We start from the raw sequence: 20101 nt of genomic DNA on the forward strand, positions 1-20101 counted from the left end.
AAGCCTTGCCCAGTGGCCAGTGAATCAGGGGAAAGGGCTGGAAAACAACAAAGAGCAGGCTCAGGCTGTCGTGAGAGCTGAACGGGGCCCCCTTCCCTTGATGTCTCTCCTCCCGAGAAGGAGAGAGGATGGGGCCTCAGCACAGGCGCTGCACACGAACACGGTCACACCCTTGACAGCGCACGTTGCCTCCCTTTTCCCCACACAGCCCCATGAGGCAGGCAGGACGGGCTGGACCCCTCACACACCCCTGCTGAGGCTAAGCGAGGACGTGCGGCTGTGCGTGGCAGCGTCCGTAGCATGGAAGTTGGAGCCACACGTTTCAGTTGCGAGACCTTGATCAGAATGCTTAACCTCTCTGCGTCTCAGTTTCTCCACCTGGAAAATGTCACTGTGGTACCTCACAGTGCTGTTCTCCCTGAAGCTAGGACAGGACAGGCCCCTGGGGAGGAAGTGTTCCAGTAGAGGCCAGTGTTGGCCTGCCTGGAGGGCAAGGAGCTGAGGATGAAACTGAGAAAACGTTTTCCCTTAAGGTGACCGTCTTCCTTCCGGGTCCTGGACGAGGAACTCTGGCCGCTTGAGGGCTGAGGATGTCGAGGGCAGTCCTTAGGAAAAGCTTTCCAGAATAGGGAGTCGAGGGTACCACAGGACTTAAGGAGTTAACAGGGGGCAGGGTGGAGGGCAGCCCCCTCCACCCCCACATGGGCACAGCATGCTGGGACTTGCAGGCTGGCTGACCTTCGTGCGGCATAGGGGCTGCTGGGAAATGTAGTCATTGACCGGGTCCGGCCGAGGTTCAGCACACCCAGCAGCGGTGACAGCTCGGGAGGTAGGCGGCAAGAGCAGGGGGCCGGGAGTGAGTGCGGAGCAGGGAAGCCAGGGCAGGGCTGGGCAGGAGGGACTGGGCAAGCTGAGGGCTGGGTGCCCTGTCCTGAGGCTGTCAGAACCGGACACCTCCGGCCTTTGGCTGATGCAATGTGGCCTGCTGGGCTGTGGGAGGGCCAAGGAGTAACGGGACACTTGCCCATCTCCAAGGAAAGAGTGACCGGACTGGGAGTCCTGGTCCAGAATGAGACACTCCCTTCCCGAGATACATGCAGATACACCCCTGACACCTCCCAGACAGCTGCTAGCAGAACTAACACTGCTCCCCCGAAAGGGAGGCAGAGCCCCCATCCTGGAGCCATAAAGACCGTATCCACCTCTCTGGTAACGGGACAGGGCACCGCACATCCAGCAAGTAGACTGGACCCCACTGAGGAGTGACTGGATGCCCTTCAGGACAGAGGACGGCAGAGCAAATTGCATTTCCCACCAGAGGGAAAGGATGGCAAAGGCGGAGAGGGAGGGAGAGGATGGGGCCTCCTCCAGCAGAGCCCGTCCTCCCTGCCTGTGGTCCTCAGAGGCAACTCCATCACATCCCGGGTGACGTGTTGACCTAAAAAGCCTCCCTTCTGCCCTTCCCCAGGGCGTGTCCGCTCAGCAGGGGCCGGCATGGACCAGTCAGTGGCCATCCAGGAGACCCTGGCTGACGGGGAATATTGCGTCATCATATCCTTCCCTGCAGCCTGCAACTCCCAGCCCCAGGGCCTCCCTGCCTGGGCTTGGGAAGTGGAATGGCAGGTGCCTACGTGTCTTTCTGGTTGCCTCCCTCTCTCTTTGCCATAGGGCTGGGCAACCCTATGGGGGGGGGGGGGGGGCGCGGAAACCAGTACTTACTAAGCACTCAGTTCTGGACTCTCTGCCTTGTGCTTTAAATACTCAGTTATCCTCCCACCCCCTGCGAAGCTGGGGGTTGTTATCCCCATTTCGCAGATGAGGAAGGGTCAGAGAGGTGAAGTGACCTGCCCAGGGTCACACAGTAAACCTGCATGGGTGAGGGCAGGGCAAGCCAGGGCAAGGCTCGTGGGGCGGGCTGGGTTGGGCGAGGGCTGGAAGCAGGCTTCCTTTCCGTTTGCCTTGACCCTGAGCGGCAGGCGGTGCAAGGTGTGCTGTGTGAGGGCGACCGCAGGCAGAGCCGCCTCCTGGGACTTGTGCGCTACCGTCCGGGGCGTGGTGGCCAGGAACACGCGTAAGTGATGGGGTTGGGCCTTGCCTGTCTGGCCCTGGGGTTTATTGTTTTCCATCGTCCCTCCAGCTGGATTTCAAACCCTTTAGGACAGAGTCTGAGGCTTCTAAAGTAATTATAATAATGATAGTTAATAGTTTCTGAATACTATATGCCCAGCCCTATGTATTATTAGCTCCTATAGTCCTCAAAATTTGATGAGAAACTTCTTGAGGTTAACATACTGCTCCAGATCTTGAACCCTGTGGCCTGACTGTCTTGGATTCAAATCCAAGCTTTGTTACCTCTTGAGCAAACCTCAATGTGTCCAAACTGAAGATTAAAATGAGTTACTGCATATAAAGTAGTTAAAATGCTGTGAAGCACAGTAAAAAGGGCTCCATAAATGTTGCAAGTAACACCCACCTATTACTCAGAAACAGAGCGAGAATAATGATCAAAAAGCCAAAAAGTGACCCTCAGGGTCTCAGATCTGGGAAGGAGGAGCCTTAGACATTTTTGAACCCATCACCCTTCCTTTACAGATGGAAAAGCTGAGGTTCAGGGAGGGAGCGGAGGAGGCGAGGATTGCCCTGTTCTTGTCACACACAGTGCTGGAATGCACAAGGGGGCGATTATGCATGGAGTTTACGAACAAAGCGGGGTTCCCCAAAGTGAGGCAAGTTCAGCCTTGATGACCCATCCGTCTCTGCTGGGCACCATGTGCAGAGAGGCCTGAGCACAGCCCCAGGGCCCAAGGAGGAAACGTGAGCCGAACACCCTGAGGCTTCCACGGCGGACTGAGGGGCGGCCACATGCCCCCTATCCTCACTCTGCTTCCTGCCCTCAGTCTCTTCCTGTATACGCACCGGAGGATGGCCATTACCGGGGACGACGTCTCCTTGGACCAGATTGTGCCAGTCACTCGGGATTTCACGCTGGAAGAAGGTGCCACAGTGCGCGGGAGGGGATGATCCCTCTCCTTGGGGCTCCCAGGTCATTTCTGCCCTTGTTGGGGGTGGGGTGGTGGGAGCAAGGATGATGCTCAACGGCTCAGGGCCTTTTCCTTTCCCTCCCTGCAGTGACCCCGGATGGTGAGCACTACATTCTTGGTGAGTGGTTCTTTCAGTCTAAATTGGGTCCACAGGCACAGGATCTGCAAAGAGAGGAGTGGGGTGAAGAAGAGCACCCTCTGATCACCTCACTGTGGCACACAAGACCCTGTAGGATTAGCCCCGCTCATCAATCCAGTCACTCTCTTCGCTGCTTGCTGAACTTGGAACCCTCTGCTTTCCAAGCACCTTACACATGACAAGTTTTCACCACGGAGCCCCTGCACATGCAGCTCCCTCCTCCTCAATGCCCTCACTCCTTCAGGGCTTTACTTCACACTCAATTTCCCCAGAAAGCCTTTGTTGAACTTCTGAGATTGTCTGTATCCTGAAAGTGGACCTCACACACGTTCGTTTTTCTCATCCTTGCCTTCACATTCTCTGTCATTCTCTGTCATTCACAATGATTTAATTATTTATGTGCTGTGCCAAGTCACTTCAGTCATGTCAGACTCTTTACTATGTAGCCCACCAGGCTCCTCTGTCCATAAGATTCTCCAGGCAAGAATACTGGAGTGGGTTGCCATGCCCTCCTCCAGGGGATCTTCCTGACCCAGGGATCAAACCTACGTCACTTAAGTCTCCTGCATTGGCAAGTGGGTTCTTTACCACTAGCGCCACCTGGGAAGCCCCTAATTATCTATAGTGACCTGTTTAATATCTATCTTCTTTGCTAGACTGTTCAGTTCAGTTGCTCAGTCATGTCCGACTCTTTTTTACCCCATGGACTGCAGCACGCCAGGCTTCCCTGTCCATCACCAACTCCTGGAGCTTGCTCAAACTCAAGCACCGATTCGTCAAGTCGGTGATGCCATCCAACCGTCTCATTCTCTGTCGTCCCCTTCTCCTCTTGCCTTCAATCTTTCCCAGCATCAGGGTCTTTTCCAATGAGTTAGTCCTTCGAATCAGGTGGCCAATATATTGAAGCTTCAGCTTCAGCATCAGTCCTTCCAATGAATATTCGGAACTGACTTCCTTTTGGATGGACTTGTTTGATCTCCTTGCTGTCCAAGGGACTCTCAAAAGTCTTCTCCAAAAAATAAAAAAAAAAAGAGTCTTCTCCAACACCATGGTTCAAAAGCATCAGTTCTTTGGCACTCAGCTTTCTTTATGGTCCAACTCTCACATCCATACATGACTACTGGAAAAACCACAGCTTTGACTAGATGGACCTTTGTTGGCAAAGTAGTGTCTCTGCTTTTTAATATGCTGTCTAGGTTCGTCATAGCTCTTCTTCCAAGAAACAAGCATCTTTTAATTTCATGGCTGTAGACACCATCTGCAGTGATTTTGGAGCCCAAAGAAATAAAGTCTGTCACTGTTTCTGTTGTTTCCCCATCTACTTGCCATGAAGTGATGACTTGATCCCATGATCTTAGTTTTTTGAATGTTGAGTTTTAAGCCAGCTATTTCACTCTCCTCTTTCACTTTCATCAAGAGGTTCTTTAGTTCCTCTTCGCTTTTTTTTTTTTCCCGCTAGACTATAGTCACAGTAGTGAAGTAGTAGTCATAACAAAAATATTGATAATAGAAATGAATAATTGATCAATGATAATCTTAGCCAGGTACTATGCTAAGAGCTTTACACACATCAGGTGGTGATTTCCTCACAATTCTATGGGGTCATCATTGCTTTCATTCCTATTTTATGGATGAGGTAATGGACACCCAGAGAAATTAAGTAATTCAGTAAGTGGTGGGACCAGGATTCAAACTCGGACTACAGACCCTGGAGCCCACACTCTTGATGAGTCTGCTAGATTGCTCCTACTTATTCACTAGCTCAGCACGTGTTTTGGGTGCTCAGGTGATGCTGTAAGTCAGACATCATCCACAGTCTGATCCCTTCAGCATGGTATTCCCAGTGCCTAGCATGTCCCTGGCACAGTCAGGGAAACTGACTCACAGACAGCTGCTCTGTCCACCTCTGTGTGCTTTTCATTCCACTTGGGAGGTGGTGGTGGGGTGGGGGAGTGGGTAGACTATAGTTCGAGAACTTGGTCTCTACTGTCCCCATCCAGGAGGCTGTGGCAAGGCTTACTGGCTTTTCAGAGCCTAGGTCCAGCCCCTCTTGTAGACTGAGGGTGATGTTAATTTGGAGCTGGGGGTACAAAGGGCTCCCTATTGTCCCACCAACAGTCATTGCTGCTGCTGCTGCTAAGTCGATTCAGTCGTGTCTGACTCTGCGCGACCCCATAGACGGCAGCCTACCAGGCTCCTCCGTCCCTGGGATTCTCCAGGCAAGAACACTGGAGTGGGTTGTCATTTCCTTCTTCAATGCATGAAAGTGAAAAGTGAAAGTGAAGTCACTCAGTCATGTCCGACTCTTCACAACCCCATGGACTGCAGCCTACCAGGCTCCTCCGTCCATGGGATTTTCCAGGCAAGAGTACTTGGAGTGGGGTGCCATTGCCTTTTCCGAGCAACAATCATTAAGTTGACCTATAAGTCAATTGCTTAAGGGTCAAAGGGGCTTTGGGAGCTTGGGCTGCTGACACTCCATTCTGGGGGCTCCAGCCCAAAGATGCACCTTAGCATCTCAGAAGCCAAGAGCTCATGTCCTGCTTCCCCTGCACAGGTTCAGATGTCACCGTCCAGCTGGACACAGCAGAGCTCAGCCTCTTATTCCAGCTCCCCTTTGGTTCACACACCAGAATATTCCTCCAGGAAGTCGCCAGGGCCTGTCCAGGTAGGTGAGACCCCAGGCTCCCCGTGGCAGGGGGGAGGGAAGGGGTGGCTGGGCATTGACCTCCCCACCACCAGTTGACTTTGCACACTTTGAACTCACACTCCACAATTTCTGTGCCCTCTTAAAGCTATTGGCATGAGGCCACAGTGCCCCCAGGTCACCAGCTGGCCACGGTGTTTGCATTTCTGTTTTCGCCTTTCTGGATCTGAGTTTTAACTCCAGCAGGGCCCCTTTGCCCTCCTCGCTCTGAGCAGGGCTGAATGGGGTAAGGTGTGATTCTGATACAGAGTCTTCTGTAAATTAGCAAGATCAGCAGCTTCTGGAGGCCCATCTTCCCTCTCTCTGCCAATGACAACTAGAACCAAGGCAGGTCTGCCCTTGAATCCTGTGCCCCACTGCAACTGAGAAAATGGTCTAGCTTTGCATTAGCAGGGAGAGGTTAGTGGCCTCTAGGGGAGAATTTGTTTAGACTAGGAGATTAGCCAGGCAGGTAAAGGAGAGTTCTGTTCAAAGCAGATGATCAGTCAGAGAGCATGCAAATTCGAGCCACCAGGTGCTAGAGCTTGGCTGTTTACCCAGCACTGCTACTTCTTTCTTTTCTAGCCAGCATCTTTGTTCTGCAGAAATGGCGGGGGTGGAGGGGGGAGGGGGAGGGCTCCCTTTCTATTGCGGTCTCATCACGGAGCCTGAATGTCTGGCCCCTCCACCTTCGTTTGCCTGGTGTGCAGGAAGTGGACTGACTGGATGCAAACAGGGGAGTGTGCAAAAAAGAAACAAAATTCTAGAGCCTTGAGTGCTGAGTTAAAGGACTGATTATCTAAGCAACAGGAAACTCATCTCCAAACCTTCAACTAATAAGGATACCTTGTTTTATGATTATCATTGGTAGTTGTATGAGAAGCAATAATACTTTATAGTTCTTGATTGATACCTTTGCCTGCATAAACACAAAAAGCCTTCAGTATATCTGCAGCAAAAATGAATTCTTTAGAAGATAAATGCTCTGATAGAACACTGAGCAAAGGAGATGGATAGTGCACAAAAGAATACAAATGAACAATATCTTGAAGAAAAAGAAAAAGAAAGTATTTGATAAGGTTTATTTTAAAAAGTAATAATAGCCATGACAGTCAAGAGTATGGACTTTGAAGCTATACGATCTCTTGCATTTGAAACCTGTCTTTGCTGGTCCTTAACCGTGGGCAACCACGGTTGGTTGCCCTTGCTGGTCCTTAACTTTGGGCAAACCACCTCACCTCTCTGAACCTTGGTTTTGCAGACATTTTCTTTTCCTTCCAGCTTTTTGAAAAAATATTTATTTGGCTGCACTGGTCTTAGTTGTGGCACCCTGGACCTTTCATCTTCATTGCAGCCTGTGGGATCTAGTTCCCTGACCAGGGATGGAACCTGGGCCCCCTGTGTTGGGAGCATTGAGTCCTAGCCACTGGACCACCAGGGAGGTCCCTCCCTTTCTTCCAGTTTTATTGAACTCTAGTTAACGTACAGCATTGTGTAAGTTTAAGGTGCACAGCATAATGACTGGACTTACATACCTCATGAAACGATATCCACAATAAATTTAGTGAACATCCATCATCTCATATAGGTATAAAATTAAAGACATAGACAAAAGTATATTTTCCTCATGATGAGAACTCATGATTTGCTCTCTTAACAACTTTCATATATAACATACATTAGTGTTAGTTAGATGTATCGTGTTGCACATTATATTTCTGTGTGTGCTCAATCACTAAGTCATGTCCGACTCTTTGCAACCCCATGGACTGTAGCCTGCCAAAGTCCTTCTGCCTATGGGATTTCCCAGGCGCGAATACTTGAGTGGGTTGCCATTTTCTTCTTCAGGGGATCTTCCCGACCCAGGGCTCGAACCTATGTCTCCTGCATTAGCAGGTAGATTCTTTACCACTGAGTCACCAGGGAAGCCCCATCATATTCCTAGTACTTAATTATCCTGTAACTGGAGCTTTAGACCTTTTGACTACCTTCATGTAATCCCTCCTCCCCCCCCCCCCCCCGGCATGTTACCCCTCCCTCTGGTGACCACAAATCTGACCTCTTTTTGAGTTTGCTTGATTGATTTCTATATGTAAAGAATATCTCCCTAGGAATTCCCTGGTGATTCAGTAGTTAAGACTCTGAGGTCCACTGTAGAGGGCCTGGGTTTGATCCCATGGACTGCAGAGCAAGGCAAAAAAAAAAAAGGGAATATCCTGGGGCTTCCCTGGTGGTTCAGTGGTTAAGGATCTGCCTTGCAATGCAAGGGACACAGATTCAATCCCACATGCCTTAGGGCAACTAAGCCTGGCACCACACTACTGAGCCTGCCTACTCCAACTACTGAAGGCCGAGCGCCCTAGAGCCTGTGCTCTGCAACAAGAGAAACCCCCGCAAGGAGAAGCCTGCCCACCGCAACGAGAGGACTTCCCGCTCTCTGCACCTAGAGAAGGCCTGAGTGCAGGGGCGAAGACTCAACACAGCCAAAAATAAATAAATATTCGGGAGGAAAAAAAAAGAAAGAATACGTTCCTCAGGGAATTGTGAGAATTAAATGAGATAATACATGTGAAAATGCCCAGCACATAGTAGGAACTCAGAAAATATTTCCTCAGCTAACACTCATCACGGACTTATTGTGTATTAGACACTGTTTGAAGAACTTTCAGCACATTATCTCATTTTCTTTACCACAACCCTTCAAGGCAGGTATTATATCTCCATCTTACAGATGAGGAAACTGAGGTTCAGGGAGGGTAAGTGCCTTGTATAAACAATAGAGGCAGGATTAGACTGGATTAGAGAGTCTCCTCCAGAGCCTACCTCTTGAGTTTTGATCTCATGAATCCTAAACTCATGCCAACCCATCCCATCTAAACTGCTCAGAGAAGATTTCATGTAGGAGGTGTTGTTTAAATGGAGACTTGAAGGACGAGTGAGGTTTCTCCCAAGCAGGCAACAAGGAGGAAAAGAGACATTTGGAGTTAAGAGCAAGTCACTGGGTGGGACTGAAGTTGGGGTGGGAGGAGGCTGTGGAGCGAGCTGAGCCAGGAGAAGCCCACAGAGATAGTACATGAAGGGTCTTAAATAACCAACAAAGAGCTTTTACTTTTCTATAGCCTGTGGACAGCTGATGGAGTTTTAAAATGAGGAATGACAAGCCAGGATTTGCATGTTAGGAAAATTCCTCTGGCAACTGGTGCAGAAGCGGGGAACATCGAACAGGGAGATCAGTGGGGATGTATTTGCAGTGATTCAGGCATAAAAAATGAGACTTGGACCAGGGCCATCATGCGGATGGGGAGGAGGGATGGACTGGAGAGATCAAACTGATGAGCACACAGGTGCCATGGGAACAATGAGTTTGGGTTACGTTCACCACTTAACCCTCTGTGGTTACAACAGTGCCTAGATGTGTGCGTGTGCTCTGTCGTGTCCAACTCTGTGTGGCCCCCATGATTGTAGCCCGCCAGGCTCCTCTGTCCATGGAATTTTCCAGGCAAGAATACTAGAGGGGGTTGCCATTTCCTACTCCAGGGTATCTTCCCAACTCAGGGATTAAACCCGAGTCTCTTGTCTCCTGCATTGGCAGACAGATTCTTTACCATTAGTACCACCTGGTAGGCACTCAATAAATATTTATTGAATGGAGGAACAGTACTTGATGTCTATCTGTGAGAATGAAAGAGAGAGAAGAGTCGATGATTTTCCTCCCTTAGGCTTACTTCTCTTCCCTACTCCTGGGGTCTACATGTGAGGTAACCAGCAAGGAAACTATACTAACTCAAGTTCTCTGAGTAGCTGTCATGATGGACTTCCTCAGAAAGGAATTGGGTGAGAGGGGACTCTCAGAGTCGACAGACTCTTGGAAATCTACCTGCCCAACCCTTGCATTTTATAGATAAAGGGACCAGAGTCCAAGAAGAGGTTATAGGTGAAAGTAACTAGGTTTTTCCCACTCAGTCCTTGGTGACTAATGTGCAGCACAAAAGGTCAGGGAGTGGAAGTGCCTTGGTCAAGAGGTTGCAGTTAGAGAAAAGAATTAGCCAACATGAATTGAGTGTCTACTGTGTGCCATACATTTTTCTAGATAGTCAGACAACATACAACAACCGTGTTCTTCTGTTGAGTCTTTTGAGCAATGCTAAAGTATAAGTATCTGTATTATACATGATGGAGTAAACTGACTCACAGTCCCTTACCAGAAGTCATTCATCAATTGAAGTAATACGACCAGGTTTGGAACCCCAAGTCATACCTCCAAAGCCTATGGAGTCCAGAGATTTTGGTTCAGATCACAGCTCTGCCACTTCCTAGTTGTGAATGTGAACAATATATTTAATTTCTTTGAGCCTTGGCTTTACTGTTGTGTGTGTGTTTGTGTGTATTTTGTTTTGGGCTGCACTGAGCAGCTTGTGTAATCTTAGTTCCCCTACTGGGGACTGAACCCATGAAGTGAAAGTGCAGCGTCCTAACCACTGGACCACCAGGGAATTCCCAAGTCTTGGCTTTATTATTTGTACAATGGAAATATGAACTTGCCTTACTTACTACTCAAGAGTTTTGCGAGGATAAGATGAGGTGCAGTTTGGGTTAATAGCATGTAAATGCTGAAAATAATTTAAAAGCCATGTCTGGCAGTGCCGTAATCAGTCCTGCAACCTAAGTCTTTTCATTTATTATGTTCTTACAAATCCAATTCAGTTCGGTCAGGGTCATGCAGTTCTACAAGGGGGACAGGAAGGATAGCATAGGAAACAGCAAGTGTTTGGGAGTCAGGCATACCTGGGTTTGAGTGAGAGGCAGAGAGGACTCAAGAATTTCTAGGAAAGAGGAAAGGCAATCTGGTTAAGAGGGAACCATGGAGCTTCTCTTGAGGTGTATTTCATAGCAAGCACACTGCTTTTACTTAGAGAGTGTGTTTTTTGGAGAGGCCTGAGAGTTGCTGATGGAGATCATGGGTAGTTAAAGCCTCCAACCGGCTCTCTAGTACTGACGTCTATTTGAATTCCCACTCTGCCACTCACTCTTCCACCTTAGACTGCACCTGAACTGAGTTGCCATGGGATAATCATTGCCACGGAATAAGTTTCCTTCCTCCTTAAATTAGTTGTGAGGAATCAGGGACGTAATATACTTGTGAAGCGCAGACCTAGGTACATAGTCACCACCAGGTCGGAGGAGTGGCGCTAGTCTATCTCGGTACAGCACTTTGTTTTCATGTTTATTATTGTATTTGAGTCTCAGGTGCACCCTGTGCGAGCGGGAAACAGACTTGGAGCCTCCCCGAGAGGCTGATCGATTTGCTCACGGACGGACAACCGTGCCGGGGTGGAACCGGCTCTTCAAGCCCGTGGCTCAGTATTCCCTCCTTTTTCCTTCTACAGGCTTCGACCCAGCCACCCCAGATCCTGAGTTCCTGTGGCTGTCTCGATACAGGTGCACTGAGCCGGAGCCCGAGCCGCCCACGCCGCAAGCCTGGAATTCGGCCCCAGGCACCTGGCCGGGGCGTGCCAGAATTGGAGGAGGCAGGTATCGGTCTCGGAAGGCGCGAAAGGGATTGGAGGAGACCTGGCCTCAGGGACGGGCCCTGTTCTGTTTGGGGGCGGGGCTACGGAGCAGACCGGCCTTCAATTGGCGGGAGTGGCACGCGGGGGCGGGCCCCTCTGGGGGGCGGAGCTGGGGGCGGAGCGACTCGGGCAGCGAGATGAAGAGCTTGAGGAAGCTGGCAGGGAAATGTCCGCCGCCGCCGGCTCTCGGGAGCGCGACTCTGCAGGTCTGGCGGGAGGTGGGAACCTGGGCTAGGGCTTTGAGCCGGGGGCGGTGGCGGGCCTGGCCCTCGGGCGAGCGGGGTCTGAGGGGTTGTCCGGCGGACGCCTGGGGCGAAGACCAAGGTCCTGGCCCTACGGAGGCGGGACACTGGGGCTGAAGGGCTGTGGGGTTAGTTGTTCTCAGCCCGCCGTGATGAGGGCAGGCGCGGGCCAGTGGTGGTATTCAGGAATCCCGAGGCCGGGATTGTGGTTGTAGTAAAGCTCTGTCCCTGCTTCGCTGTGTGACCCGGGGCAGGTGGCTGCCCCTCTCTGAGCTTCAGTTTCTCCATCCTGACGTTCGAGTCTGACTTGTGTGGGGGTGCATTCCCCATCACAGAGCGTTCCTTTGGATCAGGACTGGTGTGTGTACTGGGGCTGCCTGGCTCTCCTGTCGGTCCTCAGCCCCTCTGAGAGATTGGACTCTGCGCAGATCCGGAGTCCAGGAGAGCCCTGCCCACCCTGGGCCTGGAGGCCACGGTGAGGTTACAGGTAAAAGAGACTAGGTTTTTGTTTTTGTTTTTTTCCCACCCATCCCTTGCTGGATAAGGCTGTGCAGCACAAAAGGCTGATTGTTGAGCAGAAGGTTGTCTTTTGGAGAGTGAGAGGCCCCCGGCTGAAATTTGGGTCAGTCTGGTGCTGTGGGAGGAGGTAGTTTTTGTCCAGCTCCTGGATTTTCTGTCCAGGGCTCCCTGGTATTTTTTATTCCTGGGTGTGCCGGTGCAGCTCCTGTTACGTCCGAGCTTTGGCATGACCGTGAGTACCCACTTGTGTCCCATTTCTCAGCCACTTGCTAGAGAACTGTCAAATACCTGTGTAAGCGTGGGCCGCCACTCCACTTGCTCTTACCAGGCTTGGAAACTGTGAGGGGCGGGGGGAATGACACATTGCACAAGTTTGTAAAATGAGAGGAAACGAAGCGAGCAAAGGACTTCCTCCATGTGTGTGCTTTACCTTCTTTGTGGCCACCACAAGATGCGGTCACGGCACCCAATGGTGCTGATATTTTGCGTCTCATGGGCTTATCTCAGTTCGTGAAGTGCTCATCTTGAGACAGCTTTTGCATCAGTTTCCATGACATTCTGGGCTCTGGTACTGGGACAGGTGAGAATTTAAGATTAAGAACATATCCTTCCCTGGCCCCTTGGAAAGAGGCTGCCAGCATTCAGATGGAAGACAGGCCTGATGGCAGCAGAAAGAGGTGGGTTCTGTCTTTTCGGCCAGCACGCCGGATTCTGTTGAAGCGCTTCTTCTCCTGAGTGGAGGGAGGTCTTCTGTGAGGAGTCGGGATGGCTCTGAAGCAGTTATCTGCTGCTGGGTCGTGAATGCAAGGGGATCTCAGACTCTTGTGGTCTTTCAAAAATCCCAAACTAGCTGCATGCTGGTGAAGAGTTACTGTCAAGGTGTTGGTTTCATTTTTAATTTGAAACGATTTGTCCCTATCGTAATCCCTACAATAAATGGGATTACACTATCCAACGCTAAGTTGCTCATGTTAGAATTGGTAAGAAATGGCAGCAGACCTCTAGTTCTGTTTGGGTAGCTGTGTTTGCAGAGTTCTTTGGTCTCAGAGGAGAGTCATGTCATCTACAACAAGTAGGGGGATCTCTTGGGGCCTCCTCTGAATGAACCAGACAGTCCAGACCCGGCGGGAAACAGATAGGGAATTTGGTGCTTCCTACATGTGTATAATCAAAATACCCACTTCCTGATGGCTCGGGGAACCAACCTGAGCATTGCTTTAACATGCTGTGTGTAATATGCATCAGGAGAAACAGGGCTTCTCTAAGGAGCTGACAGTGACAGAGAGGGATCTGATGATTCACAGAGGTGAGTGAGTGTGGGGTCAGCTCAGCAGGAGCGGGACCTTGTGGGGCTAGTCAAGGTCTAGCTATCTGGGTGGCAAAGTGAATCTGGTTTTCACTCCCTGCCTTTGTTTTGGTAGAGAAAGGAAACATCTCACTTGGATGCATCTCTCCAAAATGTCCATTTTTTCCCCCTTGATTTCTCTTTCCTGCATTCAGGAGTGTCAGACCAAACTTGGTAGAGGTTGTAGAAAGGTGAAATGCAGCTAGTTTTCATCCGGGGTCAGTGTTCTCAGGTTCAAACCAGGATCTCTGAGCTAAGTTGTGATGTGGAAGTGAGATATAAGCCTTCTGGTTGAGTGACAGCCTGTTCATCTGATTCTCTTGGCCTCTTCAGGTGCCAAGACCTCGCATGGGTCCCAGACAAGTAGCTGTTGTGAGTAGGGGATCTTTCTGCTTCTTCACTTAGTTAACTGCCCTGTGGTGTAGCTTTTTCTTTTCTTAAAAATAAATAAAGAGAAATACCTTCCTGTTTCTGTCTGGCCAACTGAAGGTGCTCTTATCCAGAAAACCCCTTGGGGAATCTGCATCTGCCTCAGTGCTCACCCTGTCATTGTGTGAAATATTCACCTGCCTCATCCCACACGCACTTAAAGACCTGGAGCTGTGTTCTGGAGGACTCTGAGCTATGGGCTAGAGAGGAAGCAGCCACTCAGAAGTCCCACTGGGGTTGTTCTGGGCTAATTTAACAAAATGGTAACAGCAGACTCATCTTGGTATTTTGAAGTGGTTTTCTGATTCCATGGTTGATTCAAAATGAGATGGCTTTGTAGTAACTCAAATTCAGAATGAGATGCGCTATGGGTGTTTTTTCCCTGGGACCTAGGAAATAAAGCACTGAAGTCTGTGTGGCCTGAGAAAGGAAATGAATGCTATTTATAACTCGGGGTAGCATAAAGGGTAACCTAGATTACTAGGGTAGAAGCCAGTGAGAATGTTGGAAAAACAGCCCCTGGGATCAGTCAGTCTCCTTGCTCCTCCTCCTCTTAATAAATAAAATCTGTGTGACTGACATACCCTTTTAGCACAGAGAAAATGAATTTTCCTAGATGTTTATCTTACACGTAGAACTCTTGCCCATCATCTCCACCTTTGTGGGAAGCTCTGCTGGCTCCTAAGCAAATTAATTGGGCTCACTTTGTCTCTTTAAACAAAAGAGAACTGTGTTCCTTTTTCTTCCTTCTTGTGTTGTTCCCTTCTCCCTTCCCCTTGTGTTTGTTTCTTGAACAGGAGAACCCCCTGAAGACTTTTCTTTCCTTCAGAAAACAGGTTGTTGTGGAATTTTACAGTGGGAGCATGGAGCAAGTGAGATGACCCACAAACATTCCCTTAGAAGGGGCGCTTTGCACAGGACAGAAGGTTCAGGAAGAGGGAGGCATCAATATTTCCTAGAGGAAAGACAGTCTGGAGACATAAGACACTCACTAGTGCTTGTTTTGTTTGCTACTTAATATCTACTGTAACAAACTTGTAGGTTTTATCAGTGGTACATATGTGAACTAAAGCTCCAAGTATGAAGGCTGAGGATTTGAGCCAAGTGTATGTCTACGTGGCCTACTTTAATTTTTATTTTCACTACTGTACATCAGTATCACACTGGACATACTTCTTGACTTTCCTATCTTCTGTCTGTAAGATAGGAGTGAAAGTTTGCCTCCTAGAAGGTCTCATACGACCAAAGAAATTCTAATTTAGGGGGGACCTTCCTCTGGGAAACCCGTTTAAGATTTGCAGATGCCCACCTCCAAGAAACTGGCTGCCCTCCTCAGGGCCTTTCCTAGGCTGATTTGTTCCAAGTTACAACATTCATTCTCTTCTTTACTCCTTTCCTTCTTCCAGTTTCTTTTCTGTCAATACAATCACTAAAAACCTCAGTCATCCTTGACTCTGCCCTCCCCATGTCTAATAACCAAATTTGGTCCATTTTTTTTTTTACCTGCAATTTAAAAATCTTTTGAAAATTAAAGAGATTAAATCCCAGTAGTTGATGTTGGTATCCTCTTACTTGAACTAGTGCAGTGCTGTCTTTACAAGTCTTCCCCTAGATCTCCTTCTCCCTTGGGGCTTGCCTTAGAAGGTAACTTTTATCACGCCCTGCTATTTTGTTTGTGAACTTGAATGCTGCACCACTCCCTGTAGCCTGCAGAATAAAGTTCAGATTCTTTAGTGGGACATCTAAGTCCTGCAGGCCTGGCCTCCCTCTGTGGAGCCTTATCTTCCCCAGCTTACCTTCATTTCCTCTTACTTCAGACCTGATTGCTTATTATTTCTGTGCTTTTTCATCTTTGTGGGCTGTTCATTCATCTGCATTTGTACAAGCTCGAACGTGCTGCTCTTACCATTTTGCATCCTGTCTCCTCCCCGAATGCCAGCCCAGTGCCTTGTATATCAGTAGGTGCTCAAAAAATGTCTTGTCTTCGAACCTTCGAGATCTGAACAGTTCCTAGCTCGAGTGCTTTGTCGCCTGAAGGATGCCTGTCCCCTTCCTCTTTAAGCGGGTTCAGCGCTTCTTTCCACCCCTCAACCCCTTCCTGGTTGCTTTTGCCCACTTCTCTTTCAGTTTTATCACCAGACCACAGACAGTTCACAGAAGGCCAGTGAAGAGAGAGCCTGGAGGAAAAAGTCAAGTCATCTCTCCAGCAGCCTGTGACCATTATAACTTGTGGCCAAAAAGTAGTTGCATGGTCGTAGTCTTTCCCCGGAAGCTAAGCTAGTGATACTTAGTCCTTGCTAACCTGAATTGGGGGCTTCCCTGATGGCACAGTGGTAAAGAGTCCACCTGCTAATGTAGGAGATGCAGGTTCTATGCCTGGATTGGGAAGATCCCCTGGAGCAGGAAATGGCAACTCACTCCAGTATTCTTGCCTCGGAAATCTCATGGACAGAGGAGCCTGGTGGGCTACAGTCCATGGGGTCTCAAAGAGTCTGACACGACTGAGTGATTAAACAACAACAAGAGCCCAAGTTGGATTTGCACAGGGGGAAAATTGGATTTTGAGACCAGGGCTTACTGGTTTGCAGGACCTGGGATGTGTTTTTACAGATGCTTCTCCTCACGTGAATTGTTAAAATCTATGGTGTTTTTTCCTAGAGACATGAGATAGTGGGAATTTTTTTTTTTTTTAAAGGAAGGAAGGTGGAAAGAAAGGAAGGAAAGGACTAAGAAGCATGGTTATTTGATTTTCAAAAAAGTAACAGCTGTTTGGGATGGTTGCCAGGTTGGAATAGGAATCATTGATTCTTTCCTTCTTTTTAGTGCTGGGTGCCCTGGGCTATGGGCTTCTCTCGAGAGTTCTCTGCCCTGTGTGTGTGCTATGTATTTAGTTCCCTTTGGTCATAAGAGTCAAATCCAAACTCCACATGGCATTCAAAGTCTTACAGTTTGGCCTTAATGCATATAATAAAAATCTAAACAATAAAATTGTAGTTATAAATAAAAATCGATTACTATTATGACTATTATTATCACTGGCAGTTAACATTTAGTAAGCACTTAATAATTGGAGAGGGAAATGGCAACCCACTCCAGTATTCTTGCCTGGAGAACCCCAGGAACGGAGGAGCCTGGTGGGCTGTCGTTTGTGGGGTTGCACAGAGTCGGACGTGACTGACGCGACTTAGCAGCAGCAGCAAGCACTCACTGTGGGTCTGTGGACCTCATCGTGTGCACAGAAAAGTTCTCTAAGAGGATGTCCGTTTTTCACACGGAGAGACTAAGGCTCAGAGAAGGTAAGTGACTGTGGGAATAGAATTCAGGTCATCTGTTTGAATCTAATGCTTGAGCCCTAACCCTAACACTCTTCTTTTGTATCCCCTGATGCTTCTCAAACAAAACTTTGCATGTCTACTTGTTTATACTATTTGTTATGACTTATTTCTGAGCATATCATGATGCCATGTCTCTGCGCTGGAATTATTTCCTCTGCCAGAAATGCTTTCTGCATGTCACCTTTTTCTGCTAGTATAGTTTTTGATTAATAGCACAGACTCTTGACCCATATGCCCTGGGTTTGAATCCTGTCTGTTCTGTTTATTAGCTGTGTGTTCTTGGGCAGGTTACTTACCCTCTCTGTTTATCTCAGTCTGTACAGTGGAGATAATAATGCCATTTACCTCATGGAGGAGTTATGAAGATTAAGTATACACACGGAGGTCAAAACGATGCCTGACATGCAGTAAGCCTTAAGTATCATTGTCATCGTTAACACAGTCTGACTTCGGATCTGGGTAACTGGGTCGGGGTCAGTCTGATTCCTTGTAAAGTGAATGAATCCCTTGCTAGTATGTGTTGCCTTGTCTAAGACTCAGAGAGGCCATGGGGCGGCCCCCTGGTGGTGTGTACCCAGCATCAAGGAGCATTAATCCTGCCTGTTGGAACTGCCGAGTAATTCGCTCACATGGTTTTGCAGGTTCTTCTGGTGTGCTGGAAATGGAATGCCAGGGCCAGTGACAAGGAAATAGGGAAACCGCCTCTTAGCCTTATCTAGTAGATGCTCAGAAAGGGGCAGGACATGATCTTTACCCAGTAGTGACAGCCACACACTCACACAGCCTGTACAGACCAGGGTGGTACTTTTGCTTTGTTATCCAAACCGACTTAATCCTTCTCTCCGGATAGTACTTACTCCTAAGAGTTCATAGTTTCACTGAAGATGTTGTGCTCATGTTGGCAAAAGGGAGGCTGTGGAGTTCTGACTGTTGATGTCACCTGTGCCGTTTACTGGTCTAGCTCTGTGTTGCTGGGCATGTCTGCTCCCTATTCTGGACCTCAGTATCCTTATTTGTAAAACGAGGCCAATAATCAGAAATAACACATGAAGCATGTGGCGCAAGCCTAGCTGTTCATTAGAAGGGACTTGGTAAATGACTGTCATCAAGGCTGAGGGGGATGAGGAGTGGCAAGGCAGAGGGAAGCGAACTAACCATTCCTGCGTATGTGCTATGTACCTGGCATGGTGCGAGGTTCTTGATCTGTTTAGAATTTCATTTGTTTATTCTTTTGGCCTCTCTCTAAGTGTAGTGGTGTTATCGTCATTTGACAAATGAGGAAACAAATGAAGTAATTTGCTTAAGGTTTCCTGTGAGGTTATGGATGGAGCCGGTAAAATGGCCAGGTCATTTTATTCCAAAGCCCCATGGCTTTTCCGAAAACACTTGAATGACCCTTAAAATGCTAGACAAGTCATACAGACTGGAAGGCCTTCAGAATTCAGAGAAATGACTGCCGAGGGCTAGTGTGGTTGTGGAGGGCTTGGTGGTGGGGGAGTTGAGGCTGGACTTTGAGGAGAGGGGTCCAGAAGTCAGAGTGAGGGCTACGTGCACGGGGGACCTGTCTGTTTATTAAATAGGCTGTCTTCAGGTGGCAGATGGTGAGAGGGCGCAGGACCAATTTGCAAAGGGCCTCTCCTGTGCCAGTCCAACCAGTTTTGGACCTTCACCTGCAGGCAGTGGTGTAATACTGGAGTTTTAGAGCAGGGAGAGATGAAATCAGAGTTTAACCTGGCCAAGTCCAGAGACAAAATTGGCAGATCGGGTCAGGAGAAGCCGGAAGATCTCTTGTTGGGAGGTTCTTGTTGTAACAGGCGAGGAGAGGATGGCCTGGAAGAAGGCAGCGGTGAGAATGAAGAGACGGATGGCTGACTGGCCCTGGCAGCCCAAGGAGAGGGGTGAGCAAAGGGCGGATTGGCAAACCAGGCTGACAGGGAAATGACAGGGCTGTGATGGAAGGGAGAGCCCAGGGGAAGCCCAGAAGTCAAAGCACAGCTTAACCTGGGACCGACCCATGTACAGAGCGTCCTGGAGACGTGAGCAGCAGAGGGCCTGATCCCAGGCACAGCTGGGTAGCTCTGTTTAGAACTGACTGGGATGGCCGATGATTCTTGGAGAAGAGAAGAACAAGATCGAGAACTGCAATGGCCAATGTGGTAGTCCCTATCACATGTGGCTATTTCAATTTACTCTTAATTTTAAACAATTCAGTTTCTCTTTCACTCTTTCCATGTTTTAACTGTTCAAATGTAGCTAGTAGCTCCTCTTTTGGCCAGTACAGTTGTAGAGCATTTCCATCATCTGTTGGATTGCACTGGTGGATCTTGGGAAAAACCTTTGAAAAACTGGGGGACATGCAGGGGGAAACCAGGGCAAGAGGAGCAATTGAAATAAGAAATAACGTAGCTGCCTTTTGGGCAATTCTCAAAAGAAATAGAGTACTTGAATTTTGATTTGAATTTGCTGGTTTGACTTTTAGAGCCCCTTCTGGTCATGCAGTGAGGGGTAGCCTCGATTAACCATAGGAAAAGAAGACAGCAGTCATAGGCGGATACTGTTATCTTTGTTCAGTTCAGGAGGAAGTGGAAGCTTAGAGAAGTGAGATAATTTCTTCAGGGTCATAGAGCTAGTAAGTAGCAGGGCCAGAAATGGAACCAAGTCTGACTCCAAAGCCTCTCTCTCTCTCTCTCTATGTGTGTGTGTGTGTGTGTAGTGCTATGTACATATATGTACATGCTGTGTACAAAGGCCAAAGCCTTTGACTGTGTGGATCACAACAAACTGTGGAAAATTCT

At 48.7% G+C, this 20101-nt stretch overlaps 1 protein-coding gene across 1 annotated transcript in view; it reads left to right on the forward strand.

The window, feature by feature from the left end:
* The first annotated feature begins 738 nt into the window (after positions 1 to 738).
* Positions 739 to 20101, forward strand: part of INPP5B (inositol polyphosphate-5-phosphatase B) — a 54854-nt gene continuing 35491 nt past the window's right edge. The window contains 8 exon segments of the mRNA XM_043876955.1: positions 739 to 829; positions 1469 to 1551; positions 1977 to 2071; positions 2898 to 2995; positions 3130 to 3159; positions 5738 to 5848; positions 11254 to 11448; positions 11451 to 11642. Of these exon segments, the coding sequence (XP_043732890.1) occupies positions 1495 to 1551; positions 1977 to 2071; positions 2898 to 2995; positions 3130 to 3159; positions 5738 to 5848; positions 11254 to 11448; positions 11451 to 11642 (778 nt within the window). The 5' untranslated portion in view covers positions 739 to 829; positions 1469 to 1494.

This window comes from Cervus elaphus, chromosome 20 (assembly GCF_910594005.1).
Source record: "Cervus elaphus chromosome 20, mCerEla1.1, whole genome shotgun sequence".
In the NCBI taxonomy this organism is placed as follows: Eukaryota; Metazoa; Chordata; class Mammalia; order Artiodactyla; family Cervidae; genus Cervus; species Cervus elaphus.